The sequence below is a fragment of the Monodon monoceros genome, unplaced genomic scaffold (genome assembly GCF_005190385.1).
Source record: "Monodon monoceros isolate NGI ecotype Baffin Bay Population unplaced genomic scaffold, NGI_Narwhal_1 Super_Scaffold_20, whole genome shotgun sequence".
Taxonomy (NCBI): domain Eukaryota; kingdom Metazoa; phylum Chordata; class Mammalia; order Artiodactyla; family Monodontidae; genus Monodon; species Monodon monoceros.
The window spans coordinates 43,839,950-43,860,366 of NW_021703777.1; the positions used below are offsets into that span (position 1 = coordinate 43,839,950).

The 20,417-nt window shown below is 41.4% G+C and overlaps 1 protein-coding gene across 2 annotated transcripts in view; it reads right to left on the bottom strand.

Moving 5' to 3' along the window:
- Positions 1–20,117, bottom strand: part of ANXA3 (annexin A3) — a 57,720-nt gene extending 37,603 nt beyond the window's left edge. Inside the window, exons 1-3 of one of the 2 annotated variants that reach the window (XM_029235353.1) lie at positions 20,037–20,117; positions 18,230–18,351; positions 16,701–16,753 (exon numbers count right to left, since the gene is read on the bottom strand). In XM_029235353.1, coding sequence (XP_029091186.1) covers positions 16,701–16,715 — 15 coding nt within the window. In that variant the 5' untranslated portion in view covers positions 16,716–16,753; positions 18,230–18,351; positions 20,037–20,117. Of the gene's footprint in view, positions 1–16,700; positions 16,754–18,229; positions 18,352–19,715; positions 19,861–20,036 lie in introns of those variants that run through there. The other variant, XM_029235352.1, reaches the window with a different exon arrangement.
- Between the last annotated feature and the right edge of the window lie 300 nt (positions 20,118–20,417).

Below are 20,417 nucleotides of genomic sequence, written 5' to 3' on the forward strand. Positions count from 1 at the left end.
GCATCAAAGAGGTTCAAGGGAGATGTCTGCATTTCTTCCTGTGCTCACTCAAAGGAGAAAATACCCACACTTGCCAACTTTTCCTGTTCTGATTTCATCAGGGGAGTCCCAGAGCCAGAGCACTGGAATGTGATAACATTCCAGTGTTGAGCTTGAGGGTGTTGAGCTGGAGTAGAAAGACGAATATGATTCAGAAATTAGGGAAGATGGGGACAAACAAGAGATTTATGTTGTGTTTCTATGAAACTCAGATTATAATAAAGAGAAACCCAGATTCCTTAGAAGTATGTGTCACTCAGGGTTAACCCAGCCAGACCTCTCCTGGGCCTCTCCTTTGTTGGCTCCTCCCCTTTGGCTGACATCTATAAAGTAGGTTCTAAAATGGAAAGTCTTTCTCTTTTCTTTCCCTCTACTCCTGCTGTGGGTTATTTCTGCCACTTCCCCTTCTATGCGCAGACAACTCCCACAGCTGTATTCACAGCCCAGACTTCTATTTTGAACACTGGTTATATCTCATGTATCAACTCATTATTTCCTTTCAAAATGATTTCTTCTACCATGTATCAGTTACATGGTACTTACTTGTGCTTTACACATATTTGCTCATTTAACCCTCAGAACCCATCCTATTATGATCCCATCTTACAGGGTAGAAGACTGAGGCACCGAGAGTTAAAAGGCTTGCTGATAGTCACATAACTTGCCTGTGGCACAGCCAGGATTTGAACCCAGGCAATCTGGCTCCACTGTCTGTGCTCGTCCCCAGTTTGCTCTTCTTCTTCAATCCCTTTAAATGGCACCACCAACCACCAGAAACCTGGGGGTCTCCTTCAATTCCTTCTCTTTCCATCCAAATGCAATCACCTGCAAGACCTGATGAGACTACTTCAAAAAAAAGAATCTCCTGTGCACCTCTCCCCACCTTCTTTGGCACTCCTGTCATCCAAGTCACCATCATTGCTCCCCTGGACATGGACATCTGCCCTAGTCTCCCTTCCTGCGTCCTTCTATGCCTACCTCTAGCCATTTCCCACAACTTCTAGCAGCCCAGGGATCTGTGAAAGATCTAAGTCAGGTCATGGCATTCTCCTACTGGACACCCTTCTCTGACCTCCCATTGGATATTCAATAAAGTCCAAACTCCTTGCCCTGTCCACCCAGCCCGGCAACATCTGGCCCAACCTTCCCTGTCACCCTCACCTGGAGCCAACTCTCCCCTTTGCCCATCCCACTTCAGCTCTCCAAAACTCCAGCTGATCTACTGTGATCTCTTTCTCATCTTCATGCCTTTGTCTGTGCTGTTCCCTCTAGCTGGAATGTTTTCCTACCTTCAGTCTTCTGATTAAGGGCCATCTTCTCTGACAGGTCTGCCCGGGGCCAATTGACCCTGACTTAACAGGGTCCTCTCCTGTTATTCTGTCTCAGCACCCTTTCCCCCTTAGGGCACTCAGCATTCCTCAATATCTCTGTTTATATCTGTGTCTCCACCTCCTCTAAATTAAAGTTCCAGAGGGCAGAGACCTTTTGTTTTACTCACAGTACACCCAGCTCCTAGCCCAGTGTTCAGCCTCCAGCTAGGGGCTTAATAACTGTGAATGATAGAAGTAGATGGAAGCAAGACAATGATATCCCAAGGTGTGGGCTTTCTCCGAGGTCTACACTAGACAATTGGCTGTCTGATGAGGTTGCTTCCTTCAAATATTGATAGTCTAGAAATCAAAGTGATCATTGTATCTTGGGAGATTTGGAAGATGTCCGGACTACATAAAATGACCTCTTTCAGCACCACAAGCTATGCTAAGTCTTTCAATCTGGTTCCACAAGCCCAGATGGATGCCTGGTGCACCTGGGATGTTTCTAATGATTCCATTGTATCTTCCTTCCTGTCTCTCCAAGCACTCAGCATTTCTCTGTCAAAGGCAGCAAACCCAACTATCTGGATTGAGCTTGAAACACTGGGCCCCTGAAAAGACTTCATCAACACAAACTTCTTTCTCAGAATCATTTTCATTATTTGTTTGCGGCAGATTATAAATAAGCTGTATTCATCTTCTTTGGAGTCACAGAGCACCAGTGTCTGAGAATTATTTTTTTGTACCACAAGCAAAGTCAGGAGCTTAACTTAGCTAAGACTTCATGACCAAATTCTCCTCTCGGCCAAGGGCCACAGAGAGTTGAAGACTATTCTTGCCTCAGCTCTGTGCATCTCTAACTTCATCTTACGGGGGAGACACCTGCATTTAAGGGACCTTCACTCTAACCGTGGAAGATACAGGGAACTTGGCTCACTGAAGTGAGAAATCTGGCTTCATCACATCTTCTTGGCTGGGGAATGGTGACTGGCTTGGCAGGATTTGGGGAGTACAGTGGTGACACTCCCTCTCCTCCCACTTCACTTCTATGGGAATACGGATCCACCTGAGAGGGGCTAAGATCAGGACCATTTACTGTTTGTAACATCCTGGGAAGAAGATTTCTTGCATCGATGACCCAAGTCATTAATGCTCATGTGGTATGATGTTAAAATGCACCGTTTCATGGATTTCGTATGAGTATGTTTGTTGTTAATGCTAACAAGTTGCTACAGATTTAAAAATATTTCCTAATGTAAAGTAAACCTAGACAGTGGAAACTCCTACAGTTCATGCAAAGGCTGTCAGGACTAGAGGGATTCTTTGTGGCCCTTGGAGGACCCTGAAGTAACAAAAGAAGATAATTATAATGCTCCCCCAAATGTCCTTGTCCCCCTCCTATCACTTCACTGGGGTTTTCTCATTGCTCTTCTGCCTCAGGGCTTTATACCTGCTGTTCCCTCTGCCTGGATGGTCTTCCCCCAAATATCTTCCCAGCTCACTCCCTCACTCCATGTTGACTTCTGCTCACCTACCTGAGCAGAAAATAATGTACCCTATCCCTCTCATTCTCCACCTCTGCCCTTCTCCAGAGTACTGAAAACTGACTTAATATACTATACACTTATTTCTTTGTTTATTAGTTCTCTTCCCTAATAAAATCAGAGGCATGTAAGCTCCACGCTTTTTTATTTCTCTTTCCCTGCTGTATCCTCTGAGCCTAAAAGAGTATCTGGCACATAGTAGATGCTTAGTAAATATTTGCTGCATGAATAAATGAGTACAAAACGCTTTCTTGTTCTGGGTCTTGTTTTCTTTGATAATTCTCAAATGCCATTACCAGACTTTTCAGAGCTCCATGCCATATCTCAAAAATCTGACAAATGCACTCTTCACCTTTTGTAAATCCTGTTCACATGAGACTGTCACTACTCTTATTTAAACATGCCTCCAGAACCTAGGCGAGGTATTTACTCAAACACAAATAGTTGAAGATGAAAGAAGCAAAGATCTGAGAATCGAGGAAGGGGCAGACTTGAGAATTTTCTACCCTTTTGACTCTCTTAATTCATGTGAGACCTCTGTATTAATCTTATTTCTCAGTACTCTAAAATACTTATTTTTTCTAACTGCTTTGCATCCACCAAAAAAAAAAAAAAATAGACTTTCAAGAGAGTCAAATGATACCTTCTCCTCTTCACATTCCTTGCTCTCAATCTAAAACGTTTTCAACAGCAACAAGTTAGATTGTCAAATTACACTTTTTATTATAATTAAATATAAAAGAGGGACCCTCCCTCCTTGGTGGTTAAGCTTGGGTCAGGGAGTGGCAAAGAGCAGCCCTTTAATGTTCATTCTGTTCATTCCCAGGAAGCCTCTCTCTTTTCACTCAGATTGTATGGTATTTCTTTCCAGGGTTTGTCCTAAAACAAAGCTCTAAATGTTTTGATTTGAAATCCAGGTCTAACCTGTTTTTCATTAACTTCCTGCAGAGGACCATTTGTGAAACTCTCTGAGTGCCAGTATTTACCTAAAGAAGCTTCAGGAACCGTGGTTTGAAACACACACCAAATAGGAAGTTACGATCATGTCGAAAGTACCTAATCGGGCATGATGCCTTTACTGCTTGGGATGTGAAAAGTCCATTTCCATGAAAATAGTTATACGCCAGATCATCCAGCCCTGAGATGCAGTAGACAGGAGGGAGACCACAGAAGAAGTTCAGCACATCCACATGCATGTAACACAGGTGCCTTCTCCATACGCAGTTTAAATTTGCATGGTCGGAATAAGGACTATTAAAAGAGACAAAGAAGGTCACTACATAATGATCAAGGGATCGATCCAAGAAGAAGATATAACAATTGTAAATATTTATGCACCCAGCATAGGAGCACCTCAATACATAAGGCAAATACTAACAGCCATAAAAGGGGAAATCGACAGTAACACATTCATAGTAGGGGACTTTAACACCCCACTTTCACCAATGGACAGATCATCCAAAATGAAAATAAATAAGGAAACACAAGCTTTAAATGATACATTAAACAAGATGGACTTAATTGATATTTCTAGGACACTCCATCCAAAAACAACAGAATACACATTTTTCTCAAGTGCTCATGGAACACTCTCCAGGATAGATCATATCTTGGGTCACAAATCAGGCCTTGGTAAATTTAAGAAAATTGAAATTGTATCAAGTATCTTTTCCGACCACAACGCCATGAGACTAGATATCAATTACAGGAAAAGATCTGTAAAAATTACAAACACATGGAGGCTAAACAATACACTACTTAATAATGAAGTGATCACTGAAAAAATCAAAGAGTACATAAAAAAATACCTAGAAACAAATGACAATGGAGACACAACGACCCAAAACCTATGGGATGCAGCAAAAGCAGTTCTAAGGGGGAAGTTTATAGCAATAAAAGCCCACCTTAAGAAGCAGGAAACATCTCGAATAAGCAACCTAACCTTGCACCTCAAGCGATTAGAGAAAGAAGAACAAAAAGCCCCCAAAGCTAGCAGAAGGAAAGAAATCATAAACATCAGATCAGAAATAAATGAAAAAGAAATGAAGGAAACAATAGCAAAGATCAATAAAACTAAAAGCTGGTTCTTTGAGAAGATAAACAAAATAGATAAGCCACTAGCCAGACTCATCAAGAAAAAAAGGGAGAAGACTCAAATCAATAGAATCAGAAATGAAAAAGGAGAAGTAACAACTGACACTGCAGAAATAAAAAGATCATGAGAGATTACTACAAGCAACTCTATGCCAATAAAATGGACAATCTGGAAGAAATGGACAAATTCTTAGAAATGCACAACATGCCAAGACTGAATCAGGAAGAAATAGAAAATATGAACAGACCAATCACAAGCACTGAAATTGAAACTGTGATTAAAAATCTTCCAACAAACAAAAGCCCAGGACCAGATGGCTCCACAGGCGAATTCTATCAAACATTTAGAGAAGAGCTAACACCTATCCTTCTCAAAATCTTCCAAAATATAGCAGAAGGAGGAACACTCCCAAATTCCTTCTACGAGGCCACCATCACCTTGATACCAAAACCAGGCAAGGATGTCACAAAGAAAGAAAACTACAGGCCAATATCACTGATGAACATAGATGCAAAAATCCTGCACAAAATACTAGCAAACAGAATCCAACAGCACATTAAAAGGATCATACACCATGATCAAGTGGGGTTTATCCCAGGAATGCAAGGATTCTTCAATATATGCAAATCTATCAATGTGATAAACCATATTAACAAATTGAAGGAGAAAAACCATACGATCATCTCAATAGATGCAGAGAAAGCTTTTGACAAAATTCAACACCCATTTATGATAAAAACCCTGCAGAAAGTAGGCATAGAGGGAACTTTCCTCAACAGAATAAAGGCCATATATGACAAGCCCACAGCAAACATCATCCTCAATGGTGAAAAACTGAAAGCATTTCCACTAAGATCAGGAACAAGACAAGGTTGCCCTCTCTCACCACTCTTATTCAACATAGTTTTGGAAGTTTTAGCCACAGCAATCAGAGAAGAAAAGGAAATAAAAGGAATCCAAATCGGAAAAGAAGAAGTAAAGCTGTCACTGTTTGCAGATGACATGATACTATACATAGAGAATCCTAAAGATGCTACCAGAAAACTACTAGAGCTAATCAATGAATTTGGTAAAGTAGCAGGATACAAAATTAATGCACAGAAATCTCTGGCATTCCTATATACTAATGATGAAAAATCTGAAAGTGAAATCAAGAAAACACTCCCATTTACCATTGCAACAAAAAGAATAAAATATCTAGGAATAAACCTACCTAAGGAGACAAAAGACCTGTATGCAGAAAATTATAAGACACTGATGAAAGAAATTAAAGATGATACAAATAGATGGAGAGATATATCATGTTCTTGGATTGGAAGAATCAGCATAGTGAAAATGACTCTACTACCCAAAGCAATCTATAGATTCAATGCAATCCCTATCAAACTACCACTGGCATTTTTCACAGAACTAGAACAAAAAATTTCGCAATTTGTACGGAAACACAAAAGACCTCGAATAGCCAAAGCAATCTTGAGAACGAAAAAAGGAGCTGGAGGAATCAGGCTCCCTGACTTCAGACTATACTACAAAGCTACAGTAATCAAGACAGTATGGTACTGGCACAAAAACAGAAAGATAGATCAATGGAACAGGATAGAAAGCCCAGAGATAAACCCACACACAAAGATAAGATATGGACACCTTATCTTTGATAAAGGTGGCAGGAATGTACAGTGGAGAAAGGACAGTCTCTTCAATAAGTGGTGCTGGGAAAACTGGATAGCTACATGTAAAAGTATGAGATTAGATCACTCCCTAACACCATACACAAAAATAAGCTCAAAATGGATTAAAGACCTAAATGTAAGGCCAGAAACTATCAAACTCTTAGAGGAAAACATAGGCAGAACACTCTATGACATAAATCACAGCAAGATCCTTTTTGACCCACCTCCTAGAGAAATGGAAATAAAAACAGAAAAAAAAAAAATGGGACCTAATGAAACTTCAAAGCTTTTGCACAGCAAAGGAAACCATAAACAAGACCAAAAGACAACCCTCAGAATGGGAGAAAATATTTGCAAATGAAGCAACTGACAAAGGATTAATCTCCAAAATCTACAAGCAGCTCATGCAGCTCAATAACAAAAAAACAAACAACCCAATCCAAAAATGGGCAGAAGACCTAAATAGACATTTCTCCAAAGAAGATATACAGACTGCCAACAAACACATGAAAGAATGCTCAACATCATTAATCATTAGAGAAATGCAAATCAAAACTACAATGAGATATCATCTCACACCAGTCAGAATGGCCATCATCAAAAAATCTAGAAACAATAAATGCTGGAGAGGGTGTGGAGAAAAGGGAACACTCTTGCACTGCTGGTGGGAATGTGAATTGGTTCAGCCACTATGGAGAACAGTATGGAGGTTCCTTAAAAAACTACAAATAGAACTACCATATGACCCAGCAATCCCACTACTGGGCATACACCATGAGAAAACCATAATTCAAAAAGAGTCATGTACCAAAATGTTCATTGCAGCTGTAGTTACAATAGCCCGGAGATGGAAACAACCTAAGTGTCCATCATCGGATGAATGGATAAAGAAGATGTGGCACATATATACAATGGAATATTACTCAGCCATAAAAAGAAACGAAATTGAGCTATTTGTAATGAGGTGGATAGACCTAGAGTCTGTCATACAGAGTGAATTAAGTCAGAAAGAGAGAGACAAATACCGTATGCTAACACATATATATGGAATTTAAGGGAAAAAAATGTCATGAAGAACCTAGGGGTAAGACAGGAATAAAGACGCAGACCTACTGGAGAACGGACTTGAGGATATGCGGGGGGGGGAAGGGTGAGCTGTGACAGGGCGAGAGAGAGTCATGGACATATACACACTAACAAACGTAAGGTAGATATCTAGTGGGAAGCAGCCGCATGGCACAGGGATATTGGCTCGGTTCTTTGTGACAGCCTGGAGGGGTGGGATAGGGAGGGTGGGAGGGAGGGAGATGCAAGAGGGAAGGCATATGGGAACATATGTATAGGTATAACTGATTCACTTTGTTATAAAGCAGAAACTAACATACCATTGTAAAGCAATTATACCCCAATAAAGATGTTAAAAAAAAAAAAATTTTGCATGGTCGGGAAGAGCAAACACACTAGGAAAGGAAGGTCTAGCTGTATGTCCCACCAAAGCAAGAAATATGAAAGTGGATGGGGCTCTTACAAATCCTTTGTACCCAGTACCAAAAACATCCAAATGCCCGGGGCTGATGTCATCCATGGGGCAGAATTTGAAAGGCACTGCCTTCCCAAAATTCCCGGCACGTTAGCACACTGCACCTTTCCTGGGAGCCCTACCACTGGGGTCCTTCCTCTGCAGAAATGGGAACATTGTATCCTCATGTGTCAAACTACACCAACCTTGTTCCCAGGAAAGAGAGGAAGGATGGGGTGGGGAAGGGAAGCTGTGCTCTCTAATTCTCACCAAGGACTTATTGTGATGGGGTAGCTTCTCCTATTAGCAAGTTTCCACCTTAGATAAACCTTCCCCAACCTTTCCTCCATCAAGCATCCCTTTTTGTATTTCTTCATGGACCCCATGTTTTGAGTGACCCTGCCTGCCAATCTGTATCTATTACAAAACATTAACTCACTTCCCCCAGTCTTACTTGTGATTAAAGATGTAACTTCCAATCAGAGCTTCCTCCAATCAGCCTAAGATAACCAGTACCTTAGTGCTGACAGCATTTTAGTAAAAAATACAGGAATATGACGTTTTGAAAACTCTCTGCAGCCTTGATGTAAGGTATATGTTTATGGGATAATAAAGATGTATCTGATCTTTGACTTAGGTTCCAGGCACAGAGCTTCAAAAGCCACTGGAATTTACTGAGCGAAGGGATTGTCTTTACTGTGCTAATGAGGTGAGTCATGGTGGGCCATGAGATAGCTGCAGCATCAGGCTGGTTACTAAAAAGACCCAGCCATGTGATTAGAGGGTTGGCACTTTGGGAACGCAAGGGGAATGGAGACCGAACTCAATCATGGCCAGTGACTTAATCAGTCACGGCTACGCAATGAAACTCCAGAAAAAGCTCTGGATGCCGAGGCTCAGAGAAGCTCCCTGGCTGGTGAACACACTGATGTGCAGGAAAGGTGAGGTGCCCTGACTCCACGGGGAGAGGGCTTGGAAGCTCTGCATCCAGGGCCTTTCCAGAGTTTGCTCTATGTGTAGGTTTTATAATAAAAACTGTAATGGTAAGTATAGCACTTTCAGTGAATTCTATGAGGTGTTCTAGAGACTTACTGATCAGGGTCATGGAAACCTCCTAATTTATAGCCCCTGGGTCAGAAGAGCAGGTGACTCTGAGACCTGCCGCTGGTGTCTGAAGTGAGGCTTGAGCCCTTAAACCTGTGGAGTCTGATGCTAGTCCTAGGTAGTGTCAGAATTGTACCGCAGTCCAGCCACTGGGAGTGAGGACAGGGCATTATCTTTAAATACATATAAGCATCCAAACCCACAGAATGCCTTTAAAACACCAAGAGTGAACTGTAATGTAAACTGTGGACTTTGGGTGATAAAGATGTGCCAGTGTAGGTTCATCAATTGCAACAAATGAATCCCTCTGGTGGGGGATGTTGACAATGGGGGAGGCCATGCATGTGTGGGAGACAGAGGGCACATGGGGAACCTCTGTACCCTCCTCTTAATTTTGCTGTGAACCTAAAACTCCTCTAAAAAATAGTCATAGTATATATATATATATATATATATATATATATATATATATATACATACATAAATGCAAGAAAATACTAAAAATAGGCGTGGTCAGAAAACATCTATTTGGGGAAAATCCATTGGTTTCAGAGGGCCCTGAGAGAATCATTCCAATGGGGAGGAGGATGCTGTTGATGTGTACTAAAACCAGGCCCAGGAAACAGGCAGAAGCTTCTTCACTAAAACAGTTGCAGGGATATTAAGTATCAAGGAATACGTTTTTAGAAAAAAGCTAATATACCGAAATGATAATGATTACATCTACTGAGTGCTTACTACATGCCAGGTACTGTTCATGCATTTCACATGAACTGACTGAATGCCTTCAAAGCCTAGATGACGTAGGTACTGTTATTACACTTATTTTACAGATGAGGAAACAGACATAGCAAGAGACTAAGTAATTTGCTCAAGGTCACATTCAAGAGTTTGCCTTTTAATCAATTAGAGAGTCATGAAAAGTAGAACTGGGGTTGTGGCTGGATGGTCTTCTTTCTGCTCCGGTAGAGCCCATTGCACTAGGTACACGCTGCTTTCATTGTTTAGCTACCCTTTGGATGAACTCCTTCATGTTAACAGGCAGTTATATTTTGATAAAGTTTCTTTTATCCCTTGGTTCCAGAGTCTTTCTATGTTCCCCTTCCTCATTTTGCAAATTAGCATTTGGAATGGGGAAGGAACAGTATATAGTTAGTTCGGATGTTACAACAGTTCATGATTATAGTGATTATGAGCTAATGTTGAAAAATTTTAGTAGCATAATAAAAATATTAATTTGAGGGTTCAAATAGTTATTGCATTCATTACTATTCTGTAAAAGTAAGTTAGGAATTGACCAAGGAGCAAAGAGCTCAGAGTATTCCTATGAGAAAGCCAGCCTTGTAGAAGGCACACATAGGAAAAATACTGCTATGGTATCTTACTAAAAATGTTCCAAGACATTCTCATTTGTGTGTTGCCTGAGTGCTTGCTATAGATGTAAAGGCAACATGTGACAAAGACCTTGAGTTCAAAGAGTACAAACTGATAAGATACCAGGCCCTCTCATCAGGAGTGAAGTAGTAGAAGCCAAGCCTGAACAGAGATACACAGGTTTCCCCCGTTATCTTAATGCAGAGCATCTCTATGAAACTTTCCATAAGCTGAAATGGTGTAAAGCCAAGGGTAATACCCCAGATTTTCAAAAGTTCATTTTATGCCACTTCAGTTTTAAGAAAGACCTACTTTAATACATTGACGGCATAAAAGCAAAAATCCTCTTTGGATTTCTTTCAGTTACCAAAAACAGGTACAGGCATATCATGTCTTTATTGCACTTCATTTTGCTTTGCAGATACTGTGTTTTTACAAACTGAAGGTTTGTGACAACCCTACATCAAGCAAGTGTATCAGCGCCATTCTTCCAACAGCATTTGCTCGTTTCGTGTCTCTGTGTCGTATTTTGGTAATTCCAGCAATATTTCAAACTTTTTCATTATTACTATATTTGTTATGGTGATCTGTGTGCAGTGATCTTTGATGTTACTATTGCAAAAAAAGATTATGACTCCCTGAAGGCTCAGATGCTGGTTCGCATTTTTTATCAATAAAACATTTTTAAATTAGAGTATGTACATTGTTCCTTTAGACAGTGCTACTCTACACAACAGACTACAGTATAGTGTTAACATAACTTTTTTATCGGCTATATTCCCCATGTTCTACAATATATCCTTATAGTTTATTTTATACTTAACAATTTGTAACTCTTTACTGCCCTACCCTTATATTGTACCCCACCACTGGTAATCACTAGTTTGTTCTCTATACTTATGACTCTCCTTCTCTTTTGTTATATTTACTAGTTTGTTGAATTTTTGGATTCCACATATGTGATATCATACATTATTTGTCTCTGTCTGACATTTCACACAGTATAATGCCCTCCAGGTCCATCCATGTTGCTGCAAATAGCACAATTTCATTCTTTTTATGGCTGAGTAGTATTCCATTGTATGTATGTGTGTGTGTGTGGGTGTGGGTGTGTGTGTGTGGGTGTGTGTGTGTGTATATATATATATATATATACACCCACACCCACACACACACCCCACATCTTTATCCATTCATCTGTTCTGTTGATGGCTTAGGTTGTTTCCATATCTTGGCAATTGTAAATAATGCTTCTATGAACATTGGGCTGCATGTATCTTTTCAAATTAGTGTTCTGGGGTTTTTTTGGATATATATCCAGGAGTGGAATTGCTGGGTCATATGGTCAAAACTAAACTGTTTTAAGTTTTTTGAGAAACCTCCATACTGTTCTCCACAGACGCTGCACCAATTTACATTCCCACCAACAGTGCAAGAGGGTTCCCTTTTCTCCACACCCTCTCCAGCATTTATTGTTTGTAGATTTTTTTATGACAGCCATTCTGACAGGTGTGAGATGATATCTCATTGTGGTTTTAATTTGCATTTCTCTGATGACTAACGATGTTGAGCATCTTTTCACGTGTCTGGTGGCCATCTGCATGTCTTCTTTGGGAAAATGTCTATTCAGGTCTTCTGCCCACATTTTAATTGGGTTGTTTGCTTTTTTGATGTTGAGTTGTATGAGTTGTTGATATATTTTGGATATTAACTCCTTATCGGTCGTATCATTAGCAAATACTTCCTCACATTCAGTAGGTCGCCTTTTCATTTTGTCAATGGTTTCCTTTGCTATGCAAAAACTTTAAGCCTAATTAGATCCCATTTATTTATTTTTGTTTTTACTTCCTTTGCTTTAGGAGACAGATCCAAAAAATATTGCTACAATTCATGTCAAAGAGTGTTCTGCCAACGTTTTCCTCTGGGAGTTTCATGGTTTCCAAAACATAACTTTTATATGCACTGGGAAACCAAAAAATTCTTGCGACTTGCTTTATTGCGATAATTGTTTTATTGCAGTGGTCTGGAACCAAACTGCAATGTCTCCAATGTGTGCCTGTACTAACATAGATCTTTCATAAAAGCAAAGTTATGTAATGCAAACTTTCGAAAAGTGTGGCTACCATATTCAAAAATTTTAACAAAGGAAATAGTAATGCAACATCTGAAACAATGAGAGGGTTCCAACACTCCTAGATAGAATATACAGACCTAGGAAACCAGCTAATCTTTCATCTCCAACAGTAATGTACTGAAATTGCAACCGAAATCTTCCCTCTTGATCATATCACTCTAATAAACTCACCATACACTGGTAAACACAAATGATCAACCATGTTGTAGAAAAGCATGGACTGATTGCCCATCTGCGTTTGGGTGTGTATGTGCTTTTGTGTTAAGCGGGAAAAAGAGAACAGATAAAACAGTGATAAGAGTATTTACAGAAATCTGAGAGTTTTCTAAATTGTGGTTAAAAAAATGTGTAACATAAAATTTACCACTTTAAACATTTTTAAGTGTACAGTTCAGTAGCGGAGAGAATATTCACATTTTTGTAAAACAGATCTCCAGAACTTGACTTTTTCATTGTATGGAACTAGAACTCTATATCCATTAAGCAACAAATTCCCCTTTCCCCCTCCCCACAGACCCTGGCAACTACAATTCTGTTTTCTGCTTCTATGAATTTGACTACTTCAGATACCTCACATAAATGGAATCATACAGTATTTTGTCTTCTTATTACTGGCCTATTTCTCTTAGCATAACGTCCTCAGGGTTCATCTATGTTGCAGCATATGTCAGAATTTCCTTCCTTTTAAAGGCTAAATATTCCACAATATGCATACCCCACGTTTTGTTTATCTATTCGTCCATCAACGGACACTTGGGTTGCTTCCAGCTTTTAGCTATTGTGAATAATGCTGCTATGAACACAAGTGTGCAAATATCTCTTCAAGATCCTGCTTTCAATTCTTAGGATATTTATCTAGAAGTGGGATTGCTGGATCATATGGTAATTCTATTTTTAATTTGTTGAGGAACCACCATACTGTTTTCCATAGTAGCTCTGAGTTGTTTTTAATATTTGCTCTCAGATATCTCACTCATAAATGTTAGTTCTTTAATTTGAGACAGGAGGAAAATAGGAAAGAAAAAGCGAGGCAGTAGGAGCCCCTCTCTGGCTAGGGCCTCTTTCTTCACTCGAGCTCCCTAATCTCCCCTCCTGCCCACAGCACAGCTTCCCTTTTCTAGTCTATTCCCATCCCTTCTTTCCTGCTGCCTGATGCCCAATGCTACCATCCCCTTGTGGTGGGCAGAATAATGGCTCCCAAATAAAATGTCCACACGGTAATCCTTGGACCCTTTGAATGTGTTATGTTACATGACTAAAGGGACTTTGAGGATGCAATTATGGTTCCAAACCTTAAAATAGGGAAATTAGCCTGGATTACCCAGGTGGGCCCTATCTAATAATGTGAGCACTTAACAGCAGAGAACTGTCTCCAGCTGGAGGAAGTAGAGGATGGCAGAAGAGAGATGTCCCAGAAGGGCAAGCTAGAGAGACTGCAAGCGTGAGAAGGATTCCATGCACCGCTGCTGTTCTGAGATGTAGGGGGCCACACACAAGGACTGGCAATGGCCTCCAGGAGATAAGGATAGCCCCCACTGACAGCCAGCAAGGCACTCAGTCTCACAACTGCAAAGAACTAAATTTTGCCGACAACCTAAATAAGCTCAGAGGTGGATTCTTCCCAAAGTCTCAGAAAGGAATGCAGCCCTGCCAACTCCTTGATCTTAGTGCTATGAGACCCATTTTGGGCTCTAACATATAGAACTGTGTGGAGATAATAAAGGGGTATTGTTTTAAGTTGCTAAATGTGTGGTGATTGTTTATGGAAGCAGTAGGAAACAAATACACCCTCTCGCACACTCACCTGGGTCTCTCCCAGCCCTTCAGAAATGTGCCATAACTTGGAAGGTGTCAGCTGGAGAGCCTGAACAACTAATTCCATGTCGATTCACTAACGGACAAGGGCTAGAGGGAGACTAATTTTTTGGAGAGATGAAATTTTTTTTCATCTGACTCTACTAGATATCCATAATAGCAGCAGGAATTTCAGACCTGGAAAGGGGGTGATCAGCCTACTGGCCAGTGACAGAAAATAATCTGGGACCAAGCAAAGCCTCACAATAGCACATCTACCGACACCGACACCGCGCCTAACAAGGCCTGCTCATGCCTCCATATGGGTTATTCTTGAAGCCTCTCTGCCCCTCGCTTATAAAATACAATGTATTTTCATCATTAAAAAAAATCAGAGGGACTTCCCTGGTGGTCCAGTGGTTAAGAATCTGTGCTTCCAATGCAGGGGACTCGGGTTCGATCCCTGGTTGGGGAACTAAGATCCCACATGCCATGTGAACGGCCCAAAAAAAAAAAGAAAAAAAATTTTAAAAAAAGAATCAGAGCACAGAAGGTGATGCACTGAAAGTGAAAGTGCCCCTGCTCATAGTTCCACCTTTCCAGAAAGTTTTCATGTAATACAGTCTTTATGTGTCTATTTTTTTCTTTTCTTTTTTTCTTTCTCTAAAACAGAATCACTCTGTATGTACTATTCTGTAACTGGATTTTTTGTGTGTGTGTGTGTGGTACGCGGGCCTCTCACTGCCGTGGCCTCTCCCGTTGCGGAGCACAGGCTCCGGAGTGCAGGCCCAGTGGCCATGGCTCACAGGCCCCAGACGCTCCACAGCATGTGGGATCTTCCCGGACCGGGGCACGAACCCGTGTCCCCTACATCAGCAGGCAGACTCTCAGCCACTGCGCCACCAGGGAAGCCAGGATTTTTTTTTTTGATTAATATATCTCTGGAATTATTTTTGTCAATACATAGACAGCGGACTTCTCATTTTTTAAATGATTACATAAAAATGGCTATAAGTTACAATTGATAAATATCATAACCCATGGATGGCCATTTAGTCTGTGTATTTTCATTAGTACAAATGAATACCCATCAGCCTTTATTTCTTCAACCTTATGCAAGTGTATCTATATGATAAATACCCAGAAGTGGAACTACTGGGTTACACAGGGTGAGCATTTAAACACTGACAGATATGGCCAAAATACCATCCCCAAAGAGTGCCAACTTCACTCTCCTATGAGAGTGCCCATCTTGCCCACATCCTCTGCAACACTGGTCTTCTTACATTTTTTTTCACCTTTACCAATACTTAGAAATGATTTCTCATTGTGTTATTTACATTTCTTTATTTCTCAGTAAGGTATAGCACCTTTTCATATGTTTGTTGGACATTTATAATTCTTTTTGTATCCTATTCATATCCCTCACAAATTTTTCCATCGAGTTCATTTTTATTATTGATGTAGTGAAGTTATTTTTATGTTAATGAAATGAGACTCTTGTCAAATGTGCTGCAAATCCTATTTTCTGTGGGTTGTCTTCTGACTCCAGTAATATATTGTGTGCCATCATAAATTATAAATTTGTGTTTCATTCAATAGATCAATATTTTTCTTTTAGGCTTTCGGTTTGTATCTTGGTTGTAACTGCCTTCCCCACTCCAAGATTATTTTTAAAATTCACCCATATTTTGTCTTTTTCATTTCGGTATTTTATCCATCTGAAATTTAGTTTCATGTAAGAAGGGAGAAGGAATACAGATTTTTTTTTCCCCTGAAACAGTGAGAAGTTTTCCTTAACATCATTTATTGAATAAGCCATCTTCTCCTCTCTGATATGTCTTTTTCTTATAATAAATTCCCAAATCACATAATTTATTGTCTATTATTGACCTCCCTGCTTTGGTGTCAGTACAAATTATTTTAACTATGTACCTTTACAATACATTTTAATATTTTCTTATTTTTAGACATCCTCTAGCTTTTGGGGCATGTTAATTTTTTCACATAAACCTTTTATCAACTTATAAAATTTTTTCTTAGTATTTTGATTTTCTGTATTTTGATTTGACTCAGATAAGTTACTGTGCTATGAAGGCTTGATTTTTACTTACCCAGATAGATGCCATGATATCCCACCTTTCTCTTGAGTTGAGATCACACTAACCTATTAAAAGGAAAAAAAAAAAAAGTACGAACAGTATAAATCTGGGATTCAGAACACAATAATCTCAGCCTAACCCTTAATCTCTAATCCAGAAAACAGAAGTCAACATTCAAAGAGAAACCACCTCTGGAAGAGGATGTTTCTCTAACATCAAGTACTGCATTTGCTAAATAAACATCACCGAACACCAACTACCTATCTACAAGGGACTGTGCTAGACCTGTGAAGGGCTCAAAACAAGAGAGAAAAAAAATCTCTGTACCTAAGAGGTTTGCAAATATGTTTCCTGGGAGCCAATTTTTGACTCATTTAACATCCAGGAGAACTACAATGATTGTTGACTTCTTTTAACTGCCATCATAGGGAACAACAAAAAATTGTCCCCCTCCCCCAGTTTTCAGCTGGCTTCAGTTTGATCCCTTGTGTTTGTGAATCTTCATTTACATTTTACAAGGCTTCAAGTCTACAGCCTGTTATAAACAGACATGCCTGCTCTTTGAGGAAGGTCCAGTCCTTGGTAGGGCCCATAGGTGAAAAAGGGCAATTCTTTGATGGATGCCTGGTTGGGAACCCAGACACACTTTCATATGTAGACATTATTCAAACATGCTGGCAAATCTCCAGGATTGGCTTAGAAATAAAGTTGCTCCCACCCTTACTGGGAACAAAATATTCTAAAAATTCAGTGATAGCCCCAGAGCAATGTGCAATAGGAAATGACACTATTAGTCTCTGGAATTTAAATATTTCTAGGGACTTGATTTTCTCAGGCTTTCTGTAGGGGAGGGCAGTCAGCTTTCTAGTTACAAGGGCTAAGGGCTACATCCCTCTAAATATACAGCAGATACAAAATATCATTAGTTCTGGTTTTGCCTGTTAAAGCTAGACACAATTTCTTTGAGCCTCAGTTTCCTCATCTGTGAAAAGGGGAGAGGATGGCTGTTGCTGGCACTAAATGAAATAATATGTGTAATCACATCAGCTAATGTTTTGAGCTCTTCCTATGTTGCAGGTAATATAAAAAAACACAAGAGGGAATTCCCTGTCGGTCCAGTGGTTAAGACTCTGCACTTTCACTGCCCGGCAGGTTCAATCCCTGGCTGGGGAACTAAGATCCCACAAGCTGCGCAGCTTGGCCAATACATAAATAAAAATTTAAAAAAATTAAGAAACATTATAAGGTCAATTCCAAAAGGCTGGAGATTTTTGTCAAGTTTTTTCACTGAGGCACAAAAGTACTAAATAAAAATGCTTATTGAATGAATGAATGATATCAGCCTCACAATAATCCAGGGGAGCTGGGTATCATTAAGAACATCTCCACTTTGCAAATGAAGAAGTTGGGGCGCAGAGAGGTAGAGTCGATCTCTCAGCATCCACGGTTCCAGGCCCCCTTCCCCCACCTTGCCCCGAGTTTACCCAAATCCTCAGATGCTCAAGGTCCCTATATACAAAGGCACAGTACAGTCTCCTTACCCGCGGGTTCTGCATCCGCTGATTCCACCAACTGCGGTTCGACTTTGAAACCCGCAGCTACGGAGGGCCGACTGTACTATAACGTTCCAGTCTCACAGCGAGTAAGTGTCCCTCGACGGAACCTAGGCAGTCACAGTCCAAGGGTATACATTTAACCCCCAAGCTTCTGCCTTACCCAAGTGCCCCGCCCATACACTGTCAAAGCTAATGCTCAATATGTGTTGATTCAGTATAATTTGTAAATTACAAACATTTACTACTGATTTCAGTTTTAAGAAGTGAAAAATTACTCCACAGTGGAGGCTAAATGACCTAACAATAGAACCTTAAACATCCTTTTCTGAAAGAGATTAGAGCGTTTACATCATTTCCTTTACTTCCTCCTGGGTCCCTATATTTACCCCGATGTCTCTACAGAACTACGCGGCTCTGGGAACAAGCTTCTGGCTTTCTTTACATCTTTGAATTTCCTTTCTCGTCAGTTTGAAGTTTTCTGCCTTCATGAAAGCCAATGGCGGTATCTTTGCAGAATAATGTTTTTATGAGTTACAATTTTCATGAAGTTGATTTTTAGAAAGTTGTAAATGTAGCTCTGGCAGAGGACAGAGTCTGACTGACTGTGTAGAACACAAATCCTTGGAAATAATTTAGCCGGGCAGTGTTACAACCCTCTGATTAGCAGCCCGAGGGGCCTCCAGAGACCCAGAAGCTCCTTGACCCGGCAGAAACCACAATTTCCTATATATGGTCACTTGCAAACAAGTACTCAGATGCTCTACCTGCTGACTCAAATGCCAGGGGAATGATTCAGGTCCAGTGAATCAGACTCTTGGAATCAAAGAAAAAGGTGAGTCTTTTCATGGAAAAGCAAACTTCTCGGACTCCCAAAGCCCAATATGTAAATACACTTTACTCCTACCTCCTAAAAAAATTAAGTGAAATAAAGTAAATTGCCTAAGTGAAGAGGAGGGACGTGCTCACGAGGATGGGTGGGGGTACAAGTCCTCAGAACAGAGCTTGGAGCCAGCCCCTCTTACGACGCCAGGGACCGGGAGAACCATTCCGGCTCTCCGCTCTTTTTCTGTTCCCAAGACCTGAGGGTGGGGGGAGCCAAGATGGCCAACCGTATCCCTGCGCGGCTAGCTGTGACGAAAAGCCAAGGGTCGAGGGCGCCGGGACAGCTGGTCAGCTTGCGCCCCGCCCCGAGCAGAACTGGGTGACCCTCCCAGAACAGGCAGTTCTGCTGCTCGGGGCCTCAGCTTCCTCGATTCTGAAACGGGGGCGGTGGCCTCCACGCCCGCCGGGGCCCCTGGGGCCCTGCACTCCGCAGCCGGGTCGGTACGTGGCGTGGGTGCCAGCCCAGCGCTGACCCGTGGCCGCGCTGCGCTCGCTGGGGAACCGGCCGAGGCGTGACCCTGGCTCCAAGCTGCGGGGCAGCCGGGGTGGCTGGTGAGGCTTGCGGCGACGCGGGGAAGGTTGAACTTACCTGGAGCGCGGCCCCAGGAACGGGAGTGCGGAAGAGCGGCCAGCGAGGGAGTGCGCCCCGGACAACGCTGCTCCGCGCTCGCTCCCGCCCGTGGCCGGACCGCGCCCCTTCCTCCCGCCCCTCCACCGCCTCCCGACTCCACCTGATCGCCACCGGAGGCTGGGAAAGGGAAGCCGCGCCCCGCGGCCGTCCGGGCGCCAGTTCCGCGCAGGCGCGCCTTCGGCCCTTCGCCCTCGGCGACTTTAAAACTCTACCGCCCTAGTCTCGCATCATCCTCAAAGTGAAACCCATGTCCTCGATTTTCACTTCTCCTTAACTTACATTAAGCTTTTCTTCAGACTTAGTGCAAGCTTGTTTTGTTCTAGGCGTTGTGGATTCAGAGATCAGACAGTCCCCACTCCCAAGAAGCTCAGGGCCTGGTACGGGATGACGAACAGCTGAACACTAATAACAGTCCGTAACACTTATCTAGCATTTCCTTTGTGCCGGACACTGTTCTGAATTCTTCACAGATATGCACTAATTTAAATCTTACCATAAACCTATAAGGTAGATACTATTAGCCCCATTTTATAAATGAGAAAACTGAGACACAGAGAGATTAGGTAAAATGAGCAAAGTCACAGAGGGAGTAAATGGCAGGTTTTTTATCCTGCCAGGCAGGGAGGAATTTTATTCTACCCTTCTAGGTTCTCCTGGCTG